Genomic DNA, 23,037 nt, shown 5'->3' with positions numbered 1-23,037 from the left:
ACGATTTGTTCCTTCCTCAGCTCTAGCTCCAGGGGACCCGACAGACCCAGACAGCCTCCCCATGGCCTACCTACCTCCGGAAGTAATCAATCCAAGCAGTGCAGGTACAGTTAGTAAATGACCTCCTGCATGTAACAGCCATGTGCTCCTGTAACTTAATGATGATCTTAAAAGTAGGCTCTGAGTTTTGCAGAATCATATTCATTTATTCATCCCACAACTATTAGTGGGTCCCTACTATGCTCCAGGTATTGCTGGAACAATATCACAGGACAAAACAGAAAAGGAGGAAAGCACGAAAAAATAACTGGAAGTCAGCATTTTAAGGGCAAAATACAAATCAGCAATTATTCTTAAGTGACCTAATATAAATGCTGTTTCAAGATATAATTTGAATGGCCCTAATTAACAATGAATTATGCTGCTGTTCAAGAGCCATTTGGATGCAAGTTCAATTGTGGGTGACAGATAAGAATGCTCCCGTTATGTAATTTTGGCTGGAGGCTGCTTATCATTCAGTTTAAGCATCTATTCCCAATGACAGGATGTGAGGAAGAGCTGAATCAAGAAAATGCAAATCTGTTGTGCAGATCTGGATAAGAGGAGCTCCACTTGGGTCTGACAAATGATGAGATGGCAATTATGTAATTTTTAAGCCAGCAAAAATAACCCACAAAAGACTACGTGGGGCTTCCCTGGTGGCGCAGTGGTTGAGAATCTGCCTGCCAATGCAGGGGACACAGGTTTGAGCCCTGGTCTGGGAAGATCCCACATGCCACGGAGCAACTGGGCCCGTGAGCCACAACTGCTGAGCCTGCGCGTCTGGAGCTTGTGCTCCGCAACAGGAGAGGCCGCGATAGTGAGAGGCCCGCGCACCGCGATGAAGAGTGGCCCCCGCTCGCCGCAATTAGAGAAAGCCCTCGCACAGAAACGAAGACCCAACACAGCCAAAAATAAATAAATTAATTAATTAAGAAAAAAAAAAAAAAAGACGATGTCGGGGGCAGGGGGGAGGTGGGGAGGGAATCAAATTTAATTAAGAAATCCTAAAATCCTGAATCAGGAAATGAAAGAAGTAATGATAATTCACCCATCTTACCTATTTGAAGCATTCAAATACTGAACTTCCAGGTGAAGATGGAAGGGAAGGCGGGGCAGGAAGGTAACATTCAACGGTGCTTGTGAGCACCCTTCAGTGAGTCATCCTCCTGGTAGCGAGAGCACCTCTGTCCTCCCTTTAATAGTTGAGGATTCCTCACAGATTACATAGGGTCACGCTGCAAGGAAGTGGTCACACAGGACTCCAGGGTGTCTAGCTGCCTGTAAAGTTTATCAATTCTTGCAAGTTATCAGTTTTAAGAACCCACTTTTTTTACATCCTGTGATCATTCATTATAGCATTGAAAGTCTAATGCTCCATTCAAGCACCTGCAGCATTTGAAGTTTCATCTGTTTTCATTTAGTCCCAGTGGCAGCTCATCCGTGGGATGTCAAAGATGAAGTATGAGTTGGCACAAGGATGCCTCATTACTCTCTAATACAAATAGAAATTTCTCTGATCCTTTAAAGGCGTTCTATCATTGCCTGGAGGCTGGAAACTGTTTCTAGCCCCCTCATTACAAAATTATTTATGGGCAAAAATTAGACACGCAACCCTCAATGTAAAATCTTAATTACTGTCCTTTTAGCTGATTTTTGTATAAATTAGAAGAATAATAGGTGAATAAATTAGAATAAAGGCTGCACAAGTGAATACAGCTGCCTTAAGGTCTAGAAGTGAATGTCTAGCACCAGATCCACGCTCGCTGTTTCTCCATATTCATTCTTCTTTTGGAGGAGCAAAAGAGAACAGATACAAAGGGGAAGAAAATAAAAGCTACCTTTATCTTTCAGCTACCGAGGGCTTTGCTACTCATCTGTGGTTTCCTTGAGGACAGGGCCAGACTTGTCCTCTCTGGGTCCCCAGGGCCTGGCGCCATGATCAGCACATAGTAGGGCTTAATAAATGTTTGTTGAAAGGAACTGAACTTGGGTGGCTTAATCTGTTTGCAGATATTCTCACACATATCCAAACAAAGGTTATTTCACTGTGCTCATTTCACTGTTTAATCACTGCGTTCCATCCTTTGATCAAGATCAAGCTAATAAAAGGCAGGGTACACTGAATATACTTTGGCCAACAGCAGGATTAAAAAGAAAGATCCTTGAAATATGACTTGCAGGATTGTCTGGTCTCTCTCATTTAGCAGCAGGACCTGAAGCCAGAGAGGCAAGGCCATCTGACACATACAGGGTCAGGCCAAGGGCTCTGCTCTCTGGCCCCCAGCCTCACTACCATTCCATCCGGCCACACCTTGCCCTGTTTAACACCACACAGAGGAGGGGAAGCTCAGTTACGAATAGGGGACAAGAATTAAGTCATCAGAGGAAGCCAAATGAGCAAATGAAACATACACAAGAATTAGAAGCAGTTTAGATTTTATAACTTAAGGCAAGTAGCAATCTGTTCTCCAGAAAAGAACTACAAATGAAAAAACTTTGTATTTCCTGGAGCTATTTAGAGGACAGCCTCCAAGCCCCATTTTTTGAGAGGGATGAAAGCACAGGCTCTCGGAGCATCTGAACCTTGGTTGAAGACCTGCTCCATTGCTCACTAGCTGGGTGATCTTAGGTAACGCTCAACTTCTCTGAGTTCCAGGGACCTCCTCTGTAAAAAGCGGTTGATGCAAAAGGGGATCTGGCTTAGAGGTTGATTGTAAGGGTGAAATGTGATGATGCGTATAAAGCAATTTGACCAGTGATGACACACAGTAGACAACTAACCAGTGAAATAGCTTCTCTGACCATTAATACGATCACCAACTATTATGATAGCAGCAGTCAAACCACAAGTGAGGGGACCACCGTGACCTGGATGGACAGTCAGTACCTGAATTGCTGGCATTCATTTTACCAGCTTTTTCTGTTTAGAGTCCCCTTCAGCAGAGCAGCTTCTCATGTTAATGAAAATGGGGATCTGATCATTGTGGTTTTTTCTGGTTCAATCAGGACAACTGGTCTGTACCAGAATATCAGGAGAATATAGCAGGATTAAGGTTTCCCACATTTGAATTCACCAGGCCTGTGTCTCAAAACTAAGAATTTCTGCCAGAGCAATATGAAGAAAACCTTGCCATTCTGTCTTTGTTGGGGTGAGAGGTGTGAAGCCCCCTACCACCACTCCCACCCACCGAAAGCTATGACTAGCGGTTGAATTGCATTTTGAGGAAGGAAGGGTAAGCCGAATGCTGCACTTTTCTTTGCTGAGTGGGCTATGCAGGCTGAGAGCCAGAGCTGAATTGTTCAGGACCCAAAAGGGGTCTGGAGAGGCTGTGTGGGGGGAGGTGCCTGGAGAGGACAGACGTGGTTCTAGAGAGGATTAATGAAGTATTGCTTGATAGATGCCAACAAAGCCCTCTTCCCACCTCCCTATGAAAGTATCAGCAAAATAAACCTTCTTCATGAAGTCCTTGTGTAATCAGATGTTTGGGGGGGAGCTGGGACCAAGCGCTGAATAAGGTCTCTGGGTAGCCAAGGAACAAGAGCAAGCCCACTCAGGTAATGGGTGTAACCCACCCTACCTGGGGAGAACCTGTAGCCCAGTAATACTAATGATCAATAATAAGTTAACATTTACTGAGTTCTTCCTACATTCCAGGGACTGCCCTAAGTACTTTGTATGGGCTACCTCATTTCATCAGCATGATAATCCCATTGAAACTGTGCCCCATAGGGTTAACCGAAACTGGTGGCTAACAGAAATTCTTGAGCTTGTCTTGAGCAGATAAGGGAACTGCTTGTTAAAAGCCCCTCTGCTTATAACCTGCTTTCACTGATCAAGCATGCCTTAATTATTTTTGCAAATTGCATACCCTCCAAGCTTCATGTAGCCTAGATAATACATCACAAGACTCCGTAACCGCCTCCTATAGATAACACCTCTGACGTATGGGTTGCTATAGTAACGGTGGCTTAAGCTGTTTTTCAGAAACTTGGAGTCAGCTCTTGTCAAGTTCAAGCAGGCTAAAACTGGTTGGGACCACCGACCCTAAAATTGGGCCTACACAGTTGTCCGATGAATGACCTTGTGACGTCAGAGAGCCAAAAACTCCACCCTCATATCATGCTAGCACCTCTATTTTCTGAACATGCATCCCATGAAGAAAGAAGCAGGGGCTTCCCTGGTGGCGCAGTGGTTAGGAATCCGCCTGCTGATGCAGGGGACACCGGTTCAAGCCCTGGTCCGGGAAGATCCCACATGCCGCGGAGCAACTAAGCCCGTGCGCCACAACTACTGAAGTCTGCACACCTAGAGCCCGTGCTCTGCAACAGGAGAAGCCACCGCAATGAGAAACCCGCGCACCACCACAGACAGTAGCCCCCGCTCGCTGCAACTAGAGAAAGCCCACACGCAGCAACGAAGACCCAACGCAGCCGGAAAAAAAAAAAAAAAAAAAAAGAAAGAAGCATGTAACTCAGATATACCTGTGCAGAGCAGTGATTACCTCACCCTTTTCCTGCCTCCAATCACCTTCCCCTGGACCTCTGACGGTATACTCTTCACCCATAAATATCCCAAGCCCCTTGCCTTTGGGGATGTGGACCTGAGACTTGTTATCCCATCTCCTCACTTGGCTGCCTGGTGAATAAACCCTTTCTCTGCTGCAAACCTCAGCGCCTTAGTATTTGGCTTGCTGTGCATCAGGCAAATGACCCTGGTTCAGTAACACCATGAGCAGGTGCTATGATCATCTTCATTTTACACATAAGGAAAAGATGGTGGCTCAGAAAGATGAAATAACTTGCCCAAGGCTGTAGAGCCAGCTGGGGTGGAGGGAGATGTCAAAACCAGGTAACCCTGACTCCAGAGATGTGTTCTTAATCAATATGCCATAAACCAAAGCCCAATTTACTAGTTAATTGCATAATTAATATATAAGGAGGGTTAGGCAGTGGAATTTGCCACCCACTGCTCTCTTACATTGACTAACTCACGAAATAGATGGATGTCTTCTTCTCTCACCCCCCTTCATGGCGTCCCTCCAAGGATGAGCCCAAGAGAACAGCCTTCCCAGGTAGAAGAAAGCTGGGTTTTGGTCAAGGACACAGTAGTAGAGGTGCTCCCCTGATGTCCAACTGTGCACTCATTTATTGAGGGCCAACTGTGTATTCACCAGGGGCTAGGTACTGGGTAGAATATACTAGGCACTGAATAGAGATACAAAAATAAATCAGAGAATCTGTCCTCAAGGAACTTAAAATACTGGGGGAGACAGACATGTATAAAATGAAGTGTATTTGTGGGTCAAGAATGTCTTAATTAAGGATGTCTTAATTTTCCACTAGAAGAGGAATAGATGAAATACTCTGAAATCTGAGGGCTGGGTTCAATTGCTTCCGGTTTGGGAATAATAGGCCTGAAAGAGAAGCCACAGAGCTGAGTTTGGAAAAACAAATAGAACTTAAATATGCAGAGAAGAAGAACTCAAGGATTTTTTTCTTAAAAAAAAAAAAAAAAAAAAATGAAGGAACATATGCACAGAAGCCGTGAAGTACAGGGCAGGTACAGGGACCTCCAAGTGGTTCTATCTGCTGGAGGGTATCACCCAGGAAGGAGAACAGAGAGAGATGTCTTTCTAAGGAAGGAGGGAAAAGACTGCAGAGGGCCTTGAAAGCCAGGCTGAGGGGTCTTGGAGTCCTTATGTGGATCCACGGTTCTCAAACGGTGTCCTGTGGCCCAGCAGTGTACCCTAAACACCTCCTTCACAGGCGTGCTGCCTGGTTTCAGATCAACGTCTCGTAATTCGTTTCTGCTTCTACTAAAGACACAACTGTCACGGTGAGGCCTGTCAGAAGGAATGTTATGCTGAATGGATCAGTGGCAGTGAATTAGGGGGAGGTATAAAGTGGGGTGACTAAGACACAGGAGGGTCAGTATAAGGTCAAGGCAGCGCTAAAGGAAAGTTGAGTGTTTGCTAGAGCACGTGAAAACGTTGTCTCTTCGGTATATAAAAGCATCAGGACAGTATCCTCTTCTCACAGAGAGATCCTGTGCTGAAGCGCAACCAAGTAGGTGACACCATTACCTGTGAATGCTTTAAAGACACGTGTCAAACAAATTGGGGTTTGCACTGTAGTTACGGCCAACTTTTTAAAATATCATTATGAATCATTCAATTTGGATTTGAATCCTAGCTCTGCCATTCACCCTTGATCACCTTTCTGAATCTATCTGTTCGTCTGTTTTCTCATCTGCAAAATGCAGACGATATGAATCAGGAGGAACCTCACAGGACTGTTGGGAGTGATGATAAAGCCCTGAGCAAAGCACCCAGCAGAGCAAGCACTTGGTCAACGTGAAATGTTGTTGCTGTTTTACTCTCTGCGTATAGGTCATCCAAAATTCTAGTACTGCGCAGGGAAGACACACACCCAACGTATCCTGCCAACTGCAGAAAAGAGGGAGCCTCTGGGGTATTTACATGGCGGTGTGCCAGGACTGGAACTCGATTCATACAGATAACTGGCTGCAGTATGATAATGACCAGTCACCGAGCACTCACCATGGGCCAGGCCTCTCCTCAAGCAAGTACATTCGTGGCATTTGGCATGAAGTGGAGTAGGGAGAGGCCCAAGGTGGGAAGGTCAATCCGGAGCTGGATAAGAGGGAAGGAGAGCTATAATCTGTGCATGTCATAACGGGAGCAGGAAGACCCAAGAAACCTGGCAGATGCCAACTGCCCAGGAGAAGGGCAGGCAGGGAGGCCAAGCGAGGCAGAAAACCTCCCCAGAGCCAGGTGGCCAGACAGATGGCAGTGCGTGTGTGTGCACAACTAGATGTCCCGGCCGGAGTTGGATAAGTGACTGAAACAAGGCTTTCCCTCCCAAAGGGATCGTTCTGAAAACAGCCACTTGATGGTACTAAGATAATGAGATACCGCCTGATAAAAATGAATTATTGAGCATTTAGAAATAAAGAAACAAAACAACTGACCTCAAAACATTTTTCTTTCTTTGCTTGGTGAAGCAGGCTAGCCATTCCGGGAAGCAGAACTGGAAAGATGAATGTTTCCAAATATTCTTTGGGGGAACCTAAAACAAACAAAAAATTCCCACCAAAAGTCCAAAATGGCTCAAGTAATTTGGGAGAAACATTTGTTTCTGAACAAAAAAAGGTATTCTCCATTAAACAACATGACCATAAATGTTATATTTTACTCCAGACTGCTGAGTTGGGCTGATTACCGAAGAAACTTAAAATATCCCTCTGAGCCTCTGTAGTCTGTTGGGGCTGTAGACCGGGTCCCACACGGGGCCGGGGCCACAGGCACAGCCAGGAGGCCGGTGTAGCTGGAGGGAAATACGCAAGGGGAGTGTGGTAGGAACTGAGGTCAGAGGGGAACAGGGCGGGGGTACAAGGACCTAAGGGTGCAGCAATAGTGGTTACCAAAGCCCAAAGCCCAAAGCCCACTAGCTGAGGGAAAAGAACAAGCCAGCGGGAGAGGGCCTGGCACCAGGGAGGGCGAGGAACAGGGACTCAGGGAGGAAGACGAGGACGCCTGCATCTCTGGCTTCCACACACAAAGCAAGACAGCATGATATTTTCTTTTACTCTTTACATTTTCCCCCTTCGTATGTAATGTAGAACTTAAGTATGCTTGTTATTGATCATCTTTCTTCCTTTTCAACCTTAAAGATACATCAGTGGACCCCAAGGGGGGAAAGCAGGAGGGGGGGTAGGATGAAGCGGGAGATTGGGATTGACATATATACACTAATATGTATAAAATAGATAACTAATAGGAACCTGCTGTATAAAAAAATAAATAAAATAAAATTCAAAACAGAAAAGATACATCAGTGGAATAAAGGCTACTTCTCTTAAAAATAAAAATTAGGGGCTTCCCTGGTGGCGCAGTGGTTAAGAATCCGCCTGCCAATGCAAGGGACACGGGTTCGAGCCCTGGTCCGGGACGATCCCACATGCCGCAGAGCAGCTAAGCCTGTGTGCCACAACTACTTAGCCTGCGCTCTAGAGCCCACGAGCCACAACTACTGAGCCCACGTGCCACAACTACTGAAGCCCATGCGCCTAGAGCCCATGCTCCACAACGAGGCCGCCGCAATGAGAAGCCCACGCACCACAACGAAGAGCAGCCCCTGCTCGCTGCAACTAGAGAAAGCCCGCGGGCAGCAACGAAGACCCAACGCAGCCAAAAATAAATAAATAAATAAATAAATAAATAAATAAATAAATAAATAAATAAATAAATAAATAAAATAAAAATAAAAATTAAAACAAGAACACATTCTTTCTTATTACGTGGTCCCCCTGAGGTCTATCTGTCCACCCTGTCGCCACCCCATGGTTTTGCAATGTTACAAGTCCTGAACTACAGAGCTGAGATCGCACTTCCTTACGTACATGTTTCTGGGTCGATTGTTTCCCGTTTAGCTTGAGGACAGGATACTTGTGGGACCACAGCTAAAGGAGGAGCTGGGTAAAGGTGTTCCGTGTTGAAGCCGTAGAAAACCCTTTCCTCCGATGGCGATGCCTGGGGTGGCGGTGGGGAGGGAAATCAATTCATGTAGTTTAAATCATTGTATTTTCTTTTATAATATAACAAAGAATAAAAGTCTGTGTCAGAATTTAGGTTCAAGGGGGTATACTGAGCACAAATCTTTCTCTCTCAAGACACTTATAAAGGACAACCGAGAAACAAACCCATAACAAAGACTGGGAGGGCTGTCAGTGGATGAGAGATCTCCAGACATTTCCAAAAGAAACAGAATAGGGCTTCCCTCGTGGCGCAGTGGTTAAGAATCCGCCTGCCAATGCAGGGGACATGGGTTCCAGCCCTGGTCCAGGAAGATCCCACATGCCGCGGATCAACTAAGCCTGTGCACCACAACTACTGAGCCTGCGCTCTAGAGCCTGCCAACCACAACTACTGAGCCCGTGTGCCACAACTACTGAAGCCCGCATGCCTAGAGCCCGTCCTCCGCAACAAGAGAAGCCACCGCAATGAGAAGCCCGCGCACCACAGCAAAGCGTAGCCCCCGCTCGCCGCAACTAGAGAAAGCCTGGGCGCAGCAACGAAGACCCAACGCAGCCAAAAATAAATAAATAAACAAACAAATAAATTTACAAAAGAAACAGAATAAAGTCTGTTGTCAGATGAGAGGAGGAGTGGCAGGTCAGAATCCACAGGAGGAAACTGCCCCCAGAAGACGAGAGTCCACATTCCCACCAGAATTCCAAAGGGCTTCATAGGTTCAGTTCCTCAGAGTGTGGGAATGAGAAAGCAAACAATATACAGGAGGGGTTAAGTGAAAATCTGGCTGGGGACCCCTTGGCTTGCTGCCCCATACCCCCTCCTCATGCTTCTGCCCCCTTTGGCATTCACAGCAGCTTTTTATATCTTGCTCTCCCTCCTTTTCAATGAATCTTCTGTAAACAAATTAAACAAACAGCCTGGGAAGGAGTAGAACTACTCAGGGTGCCATTTTGGTGGTCAAGAGAAAAAAAAAACCTCAACATTGATTTGGAGGCTCCCAGCCCAGTCCCCAAATAGGGAGTCCCTGTCTGCTGACCCTGAAGAAAAGTCCGCCAGTGGACAATCACTCCCCATGAGCTCCCAGTCAGTGTATCTATTCATGGAAGAGACCCATCCAGAAAACAAACCAACATGTATGACAGTAGAAGAAAACTATACCAACTATGTAGAAATATCCACTCAGGCCTGCATTTTAAATTTTGAATAAATAATCAAAACTTTCTACATAGATGAAGAACATCAACAGCATAAAAGACAAGGATCAAGATCTATAAAGAACAACTGACCCTGAAGAAGCAAAAATAATTCAGGGGAGAGAACTGTAATTAGTATCTGCAGAGAATTTGAGAAAGCATTGCATTCATAAAGCAAGAACAGGATGCTATGAAAAAGGAACAATCACAGGCCAAGAAAGTTCTTAGACACAGAATCTCTAATGGGGGCAGCTGCAGTGACATACTGAAGTCCAGTGACTTAGGTTTTTGTCCCATCCCTGTGACCCTGCTCAAGTCCCTTCATTTCTCAGAGCCTTACCTTTTTATTTTAAACTCCATTAAGTCCCTATTTTACTCCAAGCATACTGCCTTAGGGCCTCCCTTCCTGGCTGCCTTGTCCTTGGCCCTCTCTCCTTCCTTAGTACAGTCTTAGCCCACCCAGTTATGCAAAAAGAAATCTGCTCCATCTGCAAAACTGTCCCCAACGTGGACATGATGTTGAATCCACTGCAAAGGCCTTCCTCATCTAGGATCTCATTTGAGCCCTACAAAGGCCCTGTGAGTTAGTCAAGGATTATCTGCTCCATTTAACAGATGCAGAAACTGAGGCTCAAAGTGGTTGTGTGATGCCCTTTAAGTCACATCATTAGCAGCAGAGGTATGACTGGCCCTGTTTCTGGTGCTGGTTCCAATGCCTTTCCTGTCCCCCTCCCTGACTCATGACACTGTCTGATGCTCACCAGCCACCACTGCTGTTTTCATGTAAGAACCTTGCAGTTAGGTTGGGGCCCGGGTGATACTCACAGTAACCACAGCTTCTTGTTTGACTTTATATCCTTCTGGAAAGGGAGGCAGCTCAGCTTCATACTCTGAAGGGAGTGGGGGAAAAAAAACCCCCTCAATTCCATACTTCATTAAAGCTTGTGGATAATTCCCTTTCCTCTGAATAAAATATCCTTAAATTTTATTTTGGTTGGTGGTTTACAAAAATGAAAAAACAATTGGCCATTACAGGGTGTTTATTTAAAATGGGTAAGAGATGATTCTTCTCTTGCATGAAAGACTCCAGGCTTTATGCAAGAGTTTGAGACTCTTCCCAAGAAGGTAGATTTAGATTTTGCCCACCAAATTATAACTACAAGGGATAAAAAGAGGAAGAAAATGAGGAGGGTGGCTAAGGGAAGACACCAACAGCATACAGGAAGGAGAGGGGAGAAAAAGAAGAAGAGGAGAGTGTTAGGTATAGGGGGGCAGAATAAAAGAGACAGAGGCAAGATGAGCCATCTCAGACAGACATGGGGATGGGCGTGAAGTTAAGGCTGCCAGATTGGGGTATATGGCTGGAAAAGCAATCCCGTAAACCCTTGCTAGTCGAAGCATTGCCCACAGACCAGCAGCATCGGCATCCCTGGGGAGTTAGAAATGCAACATCTCAAGCCCCACCCCAGATCTGCTGAATCTGAATCTGCATTTTAACGAGACCCCCAGGTAACCTGCATGCACTTAAAATTGGAGAGGTTCTACTGTAAGCTCCAGTAAGTTTCCATCTTGGCTGTACATTATAATCACCCAGGAGATTTTTGAAAATGCTAATGTCTTGGCCCAACCCCAGAAATTTTGATTCAATAAGTCTGGGGCAAGAGGCTGGGAATCAGTATTTTTAAAGTCCTCCAGCTGATTCTAACATGCAGTGAGTTGAAGAACAATTGCCAGGTTTCAAGACTGATCACGGTCAACCTGCTGGGGAGCTTAATGCAAAGAATATTCCACATAAGTTCTACAGCGTAACAACAACTATTGCTGAGAGAGAGACAGAAAGAAAATGCCCATGACTATATTGGTTACACCCTTAAGGGAAAGACTGGTAGAAATATTTCCGGAAAGGTCAATGCTTCAAAGGCAATTGCATAGTTGCTTTGCAGTGATAAGGGAAAACAAAGTTTCTGGGTGAGATGAGGTTGATGCATTTGTATTGGAGGCAAGTGTTATTCCATTACCTAGTTCCTTATCAGGTGGTAGAGCAATTCTCAACTTTTTTTCAATTCCTAGGTATCAGGTTGGGGACTAGTATGTCAGGATGCAGGTTTTAAGCAATTTTGATTCCCAATACTAGCTAGAATAGGTTTCTAGTGCTGTGTAACAAATTACCACAAACTTAGCAACTTAACACAAATTTATTATCTCACAGTTCCCAAGGGTCAGGAGTCTGGGTATGGGTCGGGGTCTCATCAGGCTGAAATCAACGTGTTGGCCGTGGCTGTGATCTCATCTGACGGCTGGGGTCCTCTTCCAAGTTCACTGATTGTTGGTGGGATTCAGTTTCTTGTGGATGTAGCTCTGAAGTTCCCATTTTCTTTTGGCTTGTTATGGGGACTGCTCTCAGCACCTAGAGGCTGGCCGCCCTCAGGTCCAGGCAGCTCACTCTTGGATATTTGCTACTTCAAAGCAACAGTCGTCTCTTCTGCTTGAATCTCTCTGACTTCTTTTAAGGGCTCACCTGATTAGGTCAGGCCCACCTACAATAGTCTTCTTAATTTAAAGTCAATTGAGGGAATTCCCTGGTAGTCCAGTGGTTAGGACTCTGAGCTTCCAATGCTGGGGTCCTGGGTTCGATCCCTGGTCAGGGAATTAAAATCCCACAAGCTGTGCAGTGTGGCCAAAACACAAAACAAATAAACAAAAAACCTACAGATTCAATTAGAAAAAAAAATATAAAGTCAACTGATTACACACTTTAATTACATCTGAAAAATCCTTTGACAGCAGTGCCTAAATTAGTTTCTGATTGGATAACTGGGAGGTATGTGCACTAGGGGCAGGAATCTTGGGGGCCATCTGAGAATTCTGCCCACCACAGCAACTCTAGCTCTACCACTTTATTTCTTCCTCTCAAGCAAAAATGTAAATTCACCTTCTTCCCCCAAACACTGAGAATCACCAACGTGGTATGAAAACTATTTGTTTGGATTTAAGATACATATACATTTATAGCTTTGATTACAAAAGCAATACATGCTTATTATGAGAAAAATTCCAAATAATATGGAGATGGCTTATGTAGAATCTAAGTCATACCTAATCCCATTACAACCCATAACCATTGTTGGAATTGGCATAGATTCAACCAAAACTTTTCCAATGCATTTACTAACATTTGTATATAATTCACAAATACATTCATTCACTTTAGATATCCTAGACTAGGTCAAATCATCCGAGCATAGAACTTGATAACACTGTGTCCTTACTCTGCATAACTCATATTAAGTCTTACCCTTATTTGAAATTTGTAAAAATTAATGAGTATCTCTTCTAAAAGACTGTGTTTTTTTGGGGGGTGGGATGTGGATGTACCTGGGTCTGTTTGTGCTCACCATCACATTCCCAAAGAATATGAAGCTGAATGAATGTACTTTTTTTTTTTTTAATTTAAATTTTTTGGCTGCACGGCATGTGGGATCTTAGTTGCCCGACCAGGGATCGAACCCACGTCCCCTGCATTGGAAGTGTGGAGTCTTAACCATGCTTGGACCGCCAGGGAAGTCAGCAGCTCAATGAACGAAGCAATGAATGAATGAATGAACAAAACAAACACTACAGCAAGTTACTTTTGACTCTTTATCAATTCATTCATCCGTATTTATTGAGAGCCCACTATGTGCCAGAATCCATTCTAGGCGCTGAATCATGGAACTCGTTCAATGCTGCTACTATATGAGGTACTTCATTTATTTAACCAGTGTACTCTTAGTGGGCTTTTAGGTTGCTTCCAATTTTTCATTATTACAAACAATGCTATTGTAAGCATCTTTATACATACATCATTGATCAGAAAGGAGGTACTTTTGTAGGATTAACTCTTAGATGTGGAATTGTTCTTTCAAAGAAAAAAATAATTTAAAATTTGGGCCAAATTGCCAAATTTTCCTCCAAAAGGTTTATAATAATTCACACTCCTAATAGTAAGTCTGCCTGTTTCTCTAGGGTATAACCGATCTCATACATATTTAAAATGATACTTTACTTTTATTTATATTTCTTTAATTGTGATTTATTTGCCATTTATATTTTTCCCAAGGAGAAATTTGATGGAAAATATACAAACTTTTTCATCCTACAAGCACAAAAGATATACAGTTATATGATTATCTAGAAGTATGGAAAAATACATTTGCTTCAGGACAATCTGATGTGTTTTTTATTTCAAGCCTCTGTAAGATTTAAGAGAATCTGGCATAATTGAGAATTTGTCACTGTCACCTTGCGATTTCAATTTAAAACATATAATTGATTACCGACTGATGCTTTTTACATTGAAAGCCATATAATTTTGCATGAATTTATTAAGTTTGTAGAGTACTGAAGAAAAATTTGCTGGTTTGGCATTAGAACTTCTTAAGAAAATCAGGTATATTAAATTTACAAATGTTTACAATCTTTTAGTTACCTAAGCTTGTAAATTGGATTCCAGGTGTCCCCCACTTTTCGAAAGTTTGCTTTATGCACTTCACTTTTACAAAAGACCTACAATAGTACCTGTTTTCGCTAACCAAGGGAAATCCAAAGGGCATTTTTGCTTTAACAGAAAAGGTGAAAAGTGAAAAGCGCGATCAGCGTTTGTTTTGCAGCGAACTGTTACAGAGGAAGTGTGCATTCCGAGCAGTGGAGTGGCCCCGCCAAGCTCCTTCCCCTGGAGCTACACTCAGCATTTCAGCACCACGCCACCATAGTTTTGAACTGTCTGTGAACATCTGTACTTTTTCTCGATTTAGTCTGTGCATCCTTTAGCAAGATGTGTCCTAAGGTAATCGTTTCTTCGCTTTATGCCATTTTGGCTTACGAAAGTTTTCACAGGAACTCTACTTCTGGGTAGCAGGGAGAACCTGTAATTGGTTAGGAGAATTTAATGGTATATGCATTTTAAACGAACATTAATCTAAGAACATGTAAACGTAGTTGTTCATTTTATACAACAAAGGCAACACTATGTAAGAGGCAGAGCAGAAAGAACCTATAACCCTGTTGGGGGAACAGAGCCCTTGTGCTCAAATTGGAACCTCCCTGCCGCCATGCTCCAGGCATGTGAGGTGATGAAATGTCTTTATTGCTCAGGCCACTATTAGTCGGGCTTTCTGTGACTTGCAGCTGAACATGTTCCTAAATGAAACAGCAATTAAAATGCAGTGTTCACCAACAGTGGCCTATTGGAAAGGGATGAGCCAGGAAGGTGGAGGCTGGAAGTGAATCTAACGAACACTTAGCCAGCATATACTATGGCAAGGGGATGTACAAGGTGCTGGGGGGACAGATGAAGAAGGCAGAAGAGCTTGTGTCCTGGTGAGGGGATGGACAGTAAGAGCCAGCGGTTATAAGATGTGAAAGTGATGCCGTAGAGGGCTGCACTCAGGAAGCACCAAGGAGGGGCTTCAAAATCACCATGAATAATAATAGAAGGCTTTCCAGAAGAGGGGCCACTTGGGCTGAGTCTTGAAAGATGAATATGAGAAGGCAGAGATGTTCCAGTAAGAGGCAAAGCTTGTGCAAAGGTGTGGAGGAATGGAACAGTGTGGTGTGCTGGAGGAATAGTTTCTTATGGCTAAAGGTACACAGCACAGGACAGTGATACTATGCCTTGTCCCTTGCCTAGAGAGTGTGTTTAAAATGCAGAGCTTAGGGACTCACCCCCAAGGAGTGGGGTGAATCATCACACCACAGGAATCTGCACTTTAGCAAGTATCTGGGATATTGCGATGTGGGTCCTCCAGATCTACACTTTGGAGCACGCTGCTATGTTGCTTACGGGCTTGAACTTGAGTGTCACACACATCTGAGTTGGAGTCTGGTTCTACCACTTACTTTGGACAAGTTTCCTAAGCTCTCTATGCCTCAATTTCCTTATCTGTTTAAACCACCAAGTTACTGAGAGGTTTAAACAAGAGGAAAAGCAAGCACCTAGCACAGTGCCTGGCACATAAAGGGTAGCTCAATAAATGTTAGCCATTAGGATGATTTGGACAAATGGTAGGTGATGAATCTAAAAAAAAAGAGACAGAGACCAAATCATTAAAGGGCTGAGGTGTTAAGCTAAGAACTTTATGTTTACCATGAAAGCTGTAAAAATCATTGTAGGTCATGGCATGATGTGATCAGATTTGAATTTGAGAGAGGTTCCTGTAGAAGATAGTCTGGAAGGAAGCCTTCCCCAACTAAAAAGCTACAGCAGCAATCTAAACAGGGAGTGGTAAGGGCCATGAGAACTAGGGGCTGAGGAGTTGGGGGTTACAGGAGATGTTGAGCCAGTAGGATCTACAGGGATTGGAGAATGAACGTAGGGATCATGGAAAGTGAAAGGGAAGCATGCAAGATGAATCTCTGACTTCTGGACTGGGCAGTGGAGTTTATGATAGAGAGTAATTGTTGGTGTTCAGGACAGTGCCTGGGGTCGTGCCTGGTCCAGCACTTAAAATAACTCCCAGCACTGGTAGATATGATGATTCATGCATGAGAATGATTTCATTGGAGCCATGAAGTAGGAGCTCATGGGTTGATAAGGGAATGGGAATGACAGTGGTGCGAACACGAGTTCTTTCCAGAAGCTTGGCTTCAGAAGGTACGAGGGATAGACAAGAGCTAGATGACAGGGGTCAAGGGAGAGGTTTTCCCCAAGATGACTGACTAGAGGATGCTTGGAGGGAAAAGCCAGTAGAGAAGTTAAAGATGTTGGAGAGGTGAGTGATACAGCAGGATGCTGGGATAGCGAGAGGATGGCCCCAAAGCACAGATGCAAGGCTGAGCTGTGCGGGTAGCGGGATAAATACTTCTTCCATATGTGCAGATGCAAATATGTTTGCTGGTATCAGGAAGCTGGAGGATCCCCTCCCCACTCTTGATCGCCTGACTATTCTCAGTGAATGCCTCCTCCATCTGCCAAGTGGTCTCACGCCAAGTAAGAGGAGTGGAGTAAAAACTGGGGACTAGTAGATGCAGGCAAAGGGAGAAGGCACTTATGGATGTTGACCGATAAGCACTGCTGAGAGCCACCTGGTGTCACTTCTCTGCAGCTGTGCTCAGCTGCTGTGCTAGGGGAACAAGCATTGATTCAGAACTGGACCATGCTGTTATCCGGCAGGTGGGAAGAAGGGACCTGATTTCACAACAGCACTGAGCGCTGAGGCCAGAGACTAGTGTTTGGAGTGATGAACCAATGGCAATAATAAGGATGCCGGGGCTTCCCTGGTGGCGCAGTGGTTGAGAATCCGCCTGCCAATGCAGGGGACACGGGTTCGAGCCCTGGTCTGGGAAGATCCCACATGCCGCGGAGCGACTAGGCCCGTGAGCCACAATTGCTGAGCCTGCGCGGCTGGAGCTTGTGCTCCCAACAAGAGAGGCCGTGATAGTGAGAGGCCCGCGCACCGTGATGAAGAGTGGCCCCCACTTGCCGCAACTAGAGAAAGCCCTCGCACAGAAACGAAGACCCAAGAGAGCCAAAAATAAATAAATAAATAAAATAATCAATTAAAAAAAAAAATAAGGATGCCGATGGCAGTAATAGCAGCAATATCAGAATATAAGACTGTAAGATCCAAATACTTTGAATCAGTCCTGGTTAAAACCATAGTTAAAAATCATTGTCATAAGCAACTACAAGACTTAATTAGAAGCCTTGGCAGGAAAGACGTTTATTGATACTAATACAGGTGCTTTTGAGAATAAAAAGCCCTAGATTCGTTGTCACCGGAAAGATAAGAAAACTGAAGAACACTCACAAGTAAGTCATCATACACACGCGCGCACACACACACACACACACACACAGAGCACTAGCCAGGTAGAATAAAGGTCTTAATAATACCTATTCTGTATCTCATTTTCCTAAAATTGAGTTTCTGACAGGTCTGTTTGCTGTGATAATTTGCTTTTTAAATGGAAATCTCCTAAAAGAATATAATACTTAACCTCAAACACAGGATTATTACAAAGCCTGTTTTTCATGTTTGCTGTGAGAAACTGAATTTACTATGTTTGTTATAGAAAACTGCATTTGTTAGAATGTTTGTTTTAAGAAACTGGGTCTATCATCCAGGTTATAATAATCATTACAGTGCCTGTGTATATAAATTCACCAACTTTGACCTCATTAACTTCATTTTGTAACTCTATCACTTTGTAAGTGGCACCAATTCACTTGCTTTTCAGAGCCAAAAAACCCTTTGTCTTTGCTTTCTCCCTACAGGCCTGTTTGAGAAAAATAAACTCCATGATTCTAAAACAAATGCAAAGCATGTTTCTTTGTCAACAATAACGAACATTTATTGAGCACTTTCTAAATGCCAGGCACTGTGCAAGCACCTTTGCATACATTATCTTATTCCATCCTCACAACAGCCCTGTGAGGTAGGTACAAGGATTATCCCCTCTTAGAGATGAGGCTGAGCAGCTTCCTCAACAAAACACCACTAGTCAATTGTATTATGAAGAGCTGTTTGACCTGGAGAAGTGAAAGCTCTGGGGAAAAGACAGCCACAATAACAACCTTCTATTTGGGTGTTTTCATAATGGTAGAGTGATTAGCAACTTGGATCATAGCACCAGGAGGGTAAGGAGCAAAGGGTAGAAGTTACAAGGAGAACATTCAAGATGAAAAAGGTTTTTCTAGGTATAACGCAATACAGGAGGAATTCAAGCACTGGGTAGGAGTTGAAATAGATGGCCTTTGAGGGCATCTATCAACTCTGAGTCCATTATTCTCTTCTTCCTTTGTATTTTCCACTTCTCTCAACTCATGGCTCTCTCTCTCTCTCTACCTAGTCCCATATACTGGTACATTCAGTCTTTCCTCCATTCAACAAACATTTACTGACCTGCACTGTCCAATACAGTGGTCACTAGCCACATGTAGCTGTGTAAGTTTATTAGAACTTACTAGAAGTAAAACAAAAAATTCAGTTACAAAATTGCATTAATCACATTTCAAGTGCTCAATACCCATATGTGGCTAGTGGCTACCATATTTGAAAGTTCTATTGGACAGAGCTGTTTCAGACAGTTGAAGTAATGATGGTAGCCACAAGAATGAAAAATCCGAGTTCCTGACCTCGAGGAGTTTAAAATCTTAGGGAGGAAAAAAAACACCCAGCATTATTTATTAAGAGCAATATACATTGAGCTCTTGGTGTAAATCGGGCACTTTGCTAAGCCCTTTCTGAAGTGTCCCTGTAGCTGCGTCCTCCTAACACCTTGAAATAGGTGCCATTATTATGCTCACTTTACCGAGGATAAGTAAAATACAGGTATACCTTGTTTTACTGTGCATCACTTTATTGCACTTAGAAGGTATTTTTTTACAGATTGAAGGGTTTGTGGCAACTTCGCATCAAGCAAGTCTATTAGTGCCATTTTCCCAACAGCATTTGCTCATTTTGTGTCTGTGTCACATTTTGGACATTCTCAAAATATTTCAAACTTTTCCATTATTATTACATTTGTCATGGTGATCTGTGCTGCTTGACATTAGTATTGCAAAAAGACTACAACCCACTGAATGCTCAGATGATGGTTAGCATTTTTTAGCAATAAAGTATTTTTATTTTTATTTATTTATTTATTTATTTTTGACCACACTGCAGGGCCTGTGGGATCTTAGTTTCATGACCAGGGATTAAACCCAGGCCCTCGGGGCCCTGGGCAGTGAAAGCACGGAGTCCTCACCATTGGACAGCCAGGGAATTCCCCAGCAATAAAGTATTTTTAAGCTAAGGCATATACAGTGTTTTTTTTAGACATAATGCTATTGTGCACTTAATAGACTGAAGTATTGTGTAAACATAACTTTTATATGCATTAGGAAACCAAAAAATTCCTGTGAGTCGCTTTATTGCTGTGGTCTGAAACACAACCTGCAACATCTCGGAGGTATGCCTAACTCTAACGTATGTGAAGAGTACTGCGGGGCCTCATGATCAAGGGTACATGTAGGCCCACAAAAGAAGGTGAACTAAACAAACTCCACTTACGAATTTTAAGGAAGGCTAGAAGAAGAGAAGGATTAAAGCCAAATCTGTCTAGACCAGGCTTGCTCAACGCGTGGGCCACAGACTAACTACATCAAAATTACCTGGGGTGCGTAACATGGGGAGCCCGGCGGGCCCGCGGCGAGACCGCCAGGAGGCCTCGCGCGTCAGCCGCCAGACGCACAGTAGGCGCCCAGGAAGCGTCGGCCCCACCTGGCCGCCCGAGTCCCGCCCCTCTCGGCCGGCCCGGGCTGCCTACCCTCGCAGATCTGCTCCCACAGGTTCTTGCCGGGCAGCTCCGCAACCTGTCCCGGCGAGACGCGCAGATCGAGGGACACGGGAGACACGACGTGCCCTGGCGTCCTGGTGGTGATGGACGACTCAGTTGAAAGCGCCCGTTCCAAACGCTGAGAGACGCTGCCCACCGGGGCCGGAGCCGCCATGTCTGCAGTTTCCATGGCAACCGCGCTCCCCGCGAGGCCGCGACCCGGAAGGAACCGCATCTTGCGAGGGCGGGCCAGCGAGTCGAGATCGACTTCCGGGTCACGGCGTAGTGGGCTCTCACGTGGAGGCGGGGAAGTTTGGCCTTCGGGTGAGTGAGGAGGGTGCCTACCAGGCAGGACGGAGCTGGGGCTGGAGATTGGGCCTGGGGACTTGCGCGGAGAACCGAGGGACTGGAGGGCGACCCGCACCCTCAGATTCAAGTCCCCCCCGTCGCCGGTGTGCGCTCGCCGCGGCCTGAGGCCGCAGTCTCCAGGAAGTTCTCCCGCCTTGGAGCTGGGCCCGGGACCCTGCGTAATCCCTCCTTCTGTGTTGGTGCGGAAGCTTTGGCGCGGTAGAGCCTTTGAGGAGGCAGTTTCGCCTCCCGGCTCTCTTGCTTCCTGCTAGTGAGCCTGCACTGGGAGTGGGGTGTTGGTGCTATTATGCGGAGAGCACAGGCTCTGAAGTTCTGCGGGCTGGTTTCGAATCTTACCCCTTGCTGGCTTTGGGACTCAGGGCAAGGAAATTAAAAGTCTCCAAGTCTCAGTTTGCACGTCTCTGAGATGGGTTACTCACACCGAGCCTCACGAGGCTACCGCGAGACTTTAAAAAGCGCTTTTGGAGAAAGCATTTGCGTTCGCAGGAGACGCTGTAAGGTTCATTTCCTCTTCCCTTTTCCTTGAAGGAATGAATACATTTAGGATCTCAGGTTTGAAGAGAAGGATCTTCAGTGTAAAGAGGAGGATGCTACAGTGATTTGAACGGCGGAAATGGGGAGAGAAGGGGGTTAAGGTGGGGACAGCCTCCCCTTGGTTTCTTTGTTCTTATTCGATCTTTAGACCACTCCTCCATTTGAGGCACCCTTGGCGCCCTTGACTCCACCCTCTCCACGTTTGCACCTTCTCCCTCTCCTTTGCAGGCCCCTCTTCCTCAGCCCACCCATTTAAAAGTTAGTATTCCTTAAGGTTCTGTCTCAGGCTCGTTCTGTTCAAGGCTTACTTACCATCCATGTATTCCTAAATTTACGTCACCCGTGTCAGCCCAGTCACCTCTGAGCCTCATCCACCTGCCCACCAACATCTCCACATGGACATCTAAAGGCATCTGTTCCACCCAGCCTGTCTCCTTCAGCCCTCGCCTCCCCCGCTACCACCCCACCTCAGTTTCTTTGTCTTAGGGAATAGCACCGCCATCCTGCACTTGCCCAAGCTGGAAACCTCTGTCCTTCAGAAAGTTTCCTGACAACTGGTAGGCCAGATTAGATGACCTCTCTTACCCTGACCTTACCACTGTGCTTGCTTTTATCACCTGTATCATTGTTAACACACGTCTTTCCCACCCACACCTACCTGCTTCTTGATGGCAGAGTCATCTCTTGTTCACGTCTGTGTCTCTAGCATTCCTTCCTTCGTTCAGTGAGTATTTCTTGAGCACCCGCTCTGTGCCAGGTATAGAGCTGGGCCCTGGGAATACAGCAGAAAACCAGACAGACAGGAGTAAGCGAGCGAGTGTTCCTTTGGCTCTCCAGGTGCTCCTGGAGCCAGTTATGAGTGAACTTGAGCTACAGCTCTGGCCTGGCCTGGCCTGGCTCTTTGAAGCAGCTAAGAGGCAGGTCCAGTATGGACCCTCTGGGTTCTGAAGAAAGCTGCAGGATGGAGAAGCTCCCTGGCCTTTCCCGCCCACCGTCCAAAGCTCCTGTGAGAGGCCGTTTGTTTCTGGATTCCCTGAGTGTCACCATGTCATCTAGTCCAGGGAGCAGGAAGTGGGCTGGTGACTGGTGTGAGAGACGTAGTACAACTGGAAGCTGAAATGTACTTGAGGACCCAGGCCCTTCTTATAGGCGCCTCCTTGACCACCCCCCAGCCCTGCCAAAGGGAAAAAAAAAGCTGAGTGTTCAAGGTTGCTCTGTGTTTTCTCCAATCATTAAATGTTGGCAATTTATTTGAAAAATTAAAAACAGTGAAACAGGCTTGTATGCTGGATATGGCCCCCCCTCCCCTCCCCCCTCCCTCCTCCCCTCTCCCACCTCCCTCCTCCCCTCCCCCCTCCCTCCTCCCCTTTCCCCCCCTCCCCGCTAGCCTCTGATCTGATCTGGTTCAGTGCCTCTTTTATGGATAGGAAAACTCAGGCCTGGAGAAAGCCAGTGCTGTGTGGCAAGAGTATTTGAGTCACCATTTGAATGCAGGCGTCCTCCGCCCCACCTGGGGCTCCTCACCATACCTTGCTGCTGCTCTCATTACTAGCCACATGGGAAGGTAATTAGAAGAGTAAGTCACCCTCGGTGCAGGCGGGGGCAATTAATTTCCAGACGCAAAGCAGAAGCGCTCTTTAGATGAAGCAAGGGAATGGATTAATTGTGTCACAGTTACTGCCTCTGGTGACAATCAGCAAGAGGAGCTGACCTCAGGATTTCTGTCCCCTTCATCCAGTAAAAGGTAAGCCCCGGGGGCCGTGCCTGGCCTGTGGCTTGAGTGCAGTTGTGCCCTCAGTGGCTGGCACAGGGTACGTTTCTGGAGAGAATGATTAGGCTTAAGAGGTTTGAGGAAGGGGGTTAGGAAAGGGAATCAGTGATGTACGAAGCACTTTCCATGGATTATCGTTTATTCTTTCCAACAGCTCTTTGAGGAAGGAAATGTTATCTCCCCCCATTTTCAGCTGGGGAAGTTAAGGCCCAGCGAGGATAGCTGATTGACTTAAGGTGAGGGAGCAGCTTGGATTTCAACCTGGGGCTGTCAG

General features: G+C 45.4%; 2 protein-coding genes and 1 non-coding gene across 8 annotated transcripts in view; 2 read left to right on the top strand and 1 right to left on the bottom strand.

Annotated features, from left to right (window-relative positions):
- IQCK (IQ motif containing K) overlaps nt 1–20,315 on the bottom strand; it is a 128,559-nt gene extending 108,244 nt beyond the window's left edge. For both annotated transcript variants that reach the window (XM_059898350.1, XM_059898351.1), the window contains exons 1-4: nt 20,081–20,315; nt 10,616–10,680; nt 8,465–8,594; nt 7,034–7,131 (exon numbers count right to left, since the gene is read on the bottom strand). In XM_059898350.1, coding sequence (XP_059754333.1) covers nt 7,034–7,131; nt 8,465–8,594; nt 10,616–10,680; nt 20,081–20,279 — 492 coding nt within the window. In that variant the 5' untranslated portion in view covers nt 20,280–20,315. The remainder of the gene's footprint in view (nt 1–7,033; nt 7,132–8,464; nt 8,595–10,615; nt 10,681–20,080) is intronic.
- Nucleotides 12,367–12,439, top strand: TRNAW-CCA (transfer RNA tryptophan (anticodon CCA)). The gene has a single exon. It is a non-coding gene; the product is annotated as a tRNA-Trp (tRNA).
- The window catches only part of KNOP1 (lysine rich nucleolar protein 1), a 37,363-nt gene continuing 34,472 nt past the window's right edge, over nt 20,147–23,037 (top strand). For 4 of the 5 annotated variants that reach the window (XR_009497728.1, XR_009497727.1, XR_009497726.1 and 1 more), the window contains exon 1: nt 20,147–20,413. Coding sequence is in view for 1 of the 5 variants with exons in the window: in XM_059898347.1 (XP_059754330.1) it covers nt 20,263–20,413 (151 nt within the window). In the remaining 4 variants the exon portion in view is untranslated. Of the gene's footprint in view, nt 20,414–22,456; nt 22,737–23,037 lie in introns of those variants that run through there. The other variant, XM_059898348.1, reaches the window with a different exon arrangement.

The sequence above is a fragment of the Balaenoptera ricei genome, chromosome 15 (assembly GCF_028023285.1).
Source record: "Balaenoptera ricei isolate mBalRic1 chromosome 15, mBalRic1.hap2, whole genome shotgun sequence".
NCBI lineage: Eukaryota > Metazoa > Chordata > Mammalia > Artiodactyla > Balaenopteridae > Balaenoptera > Balaenoptera ricei.
This window is presented reverse-complemented; position numbering and strand designations above follow the sequence as displayed.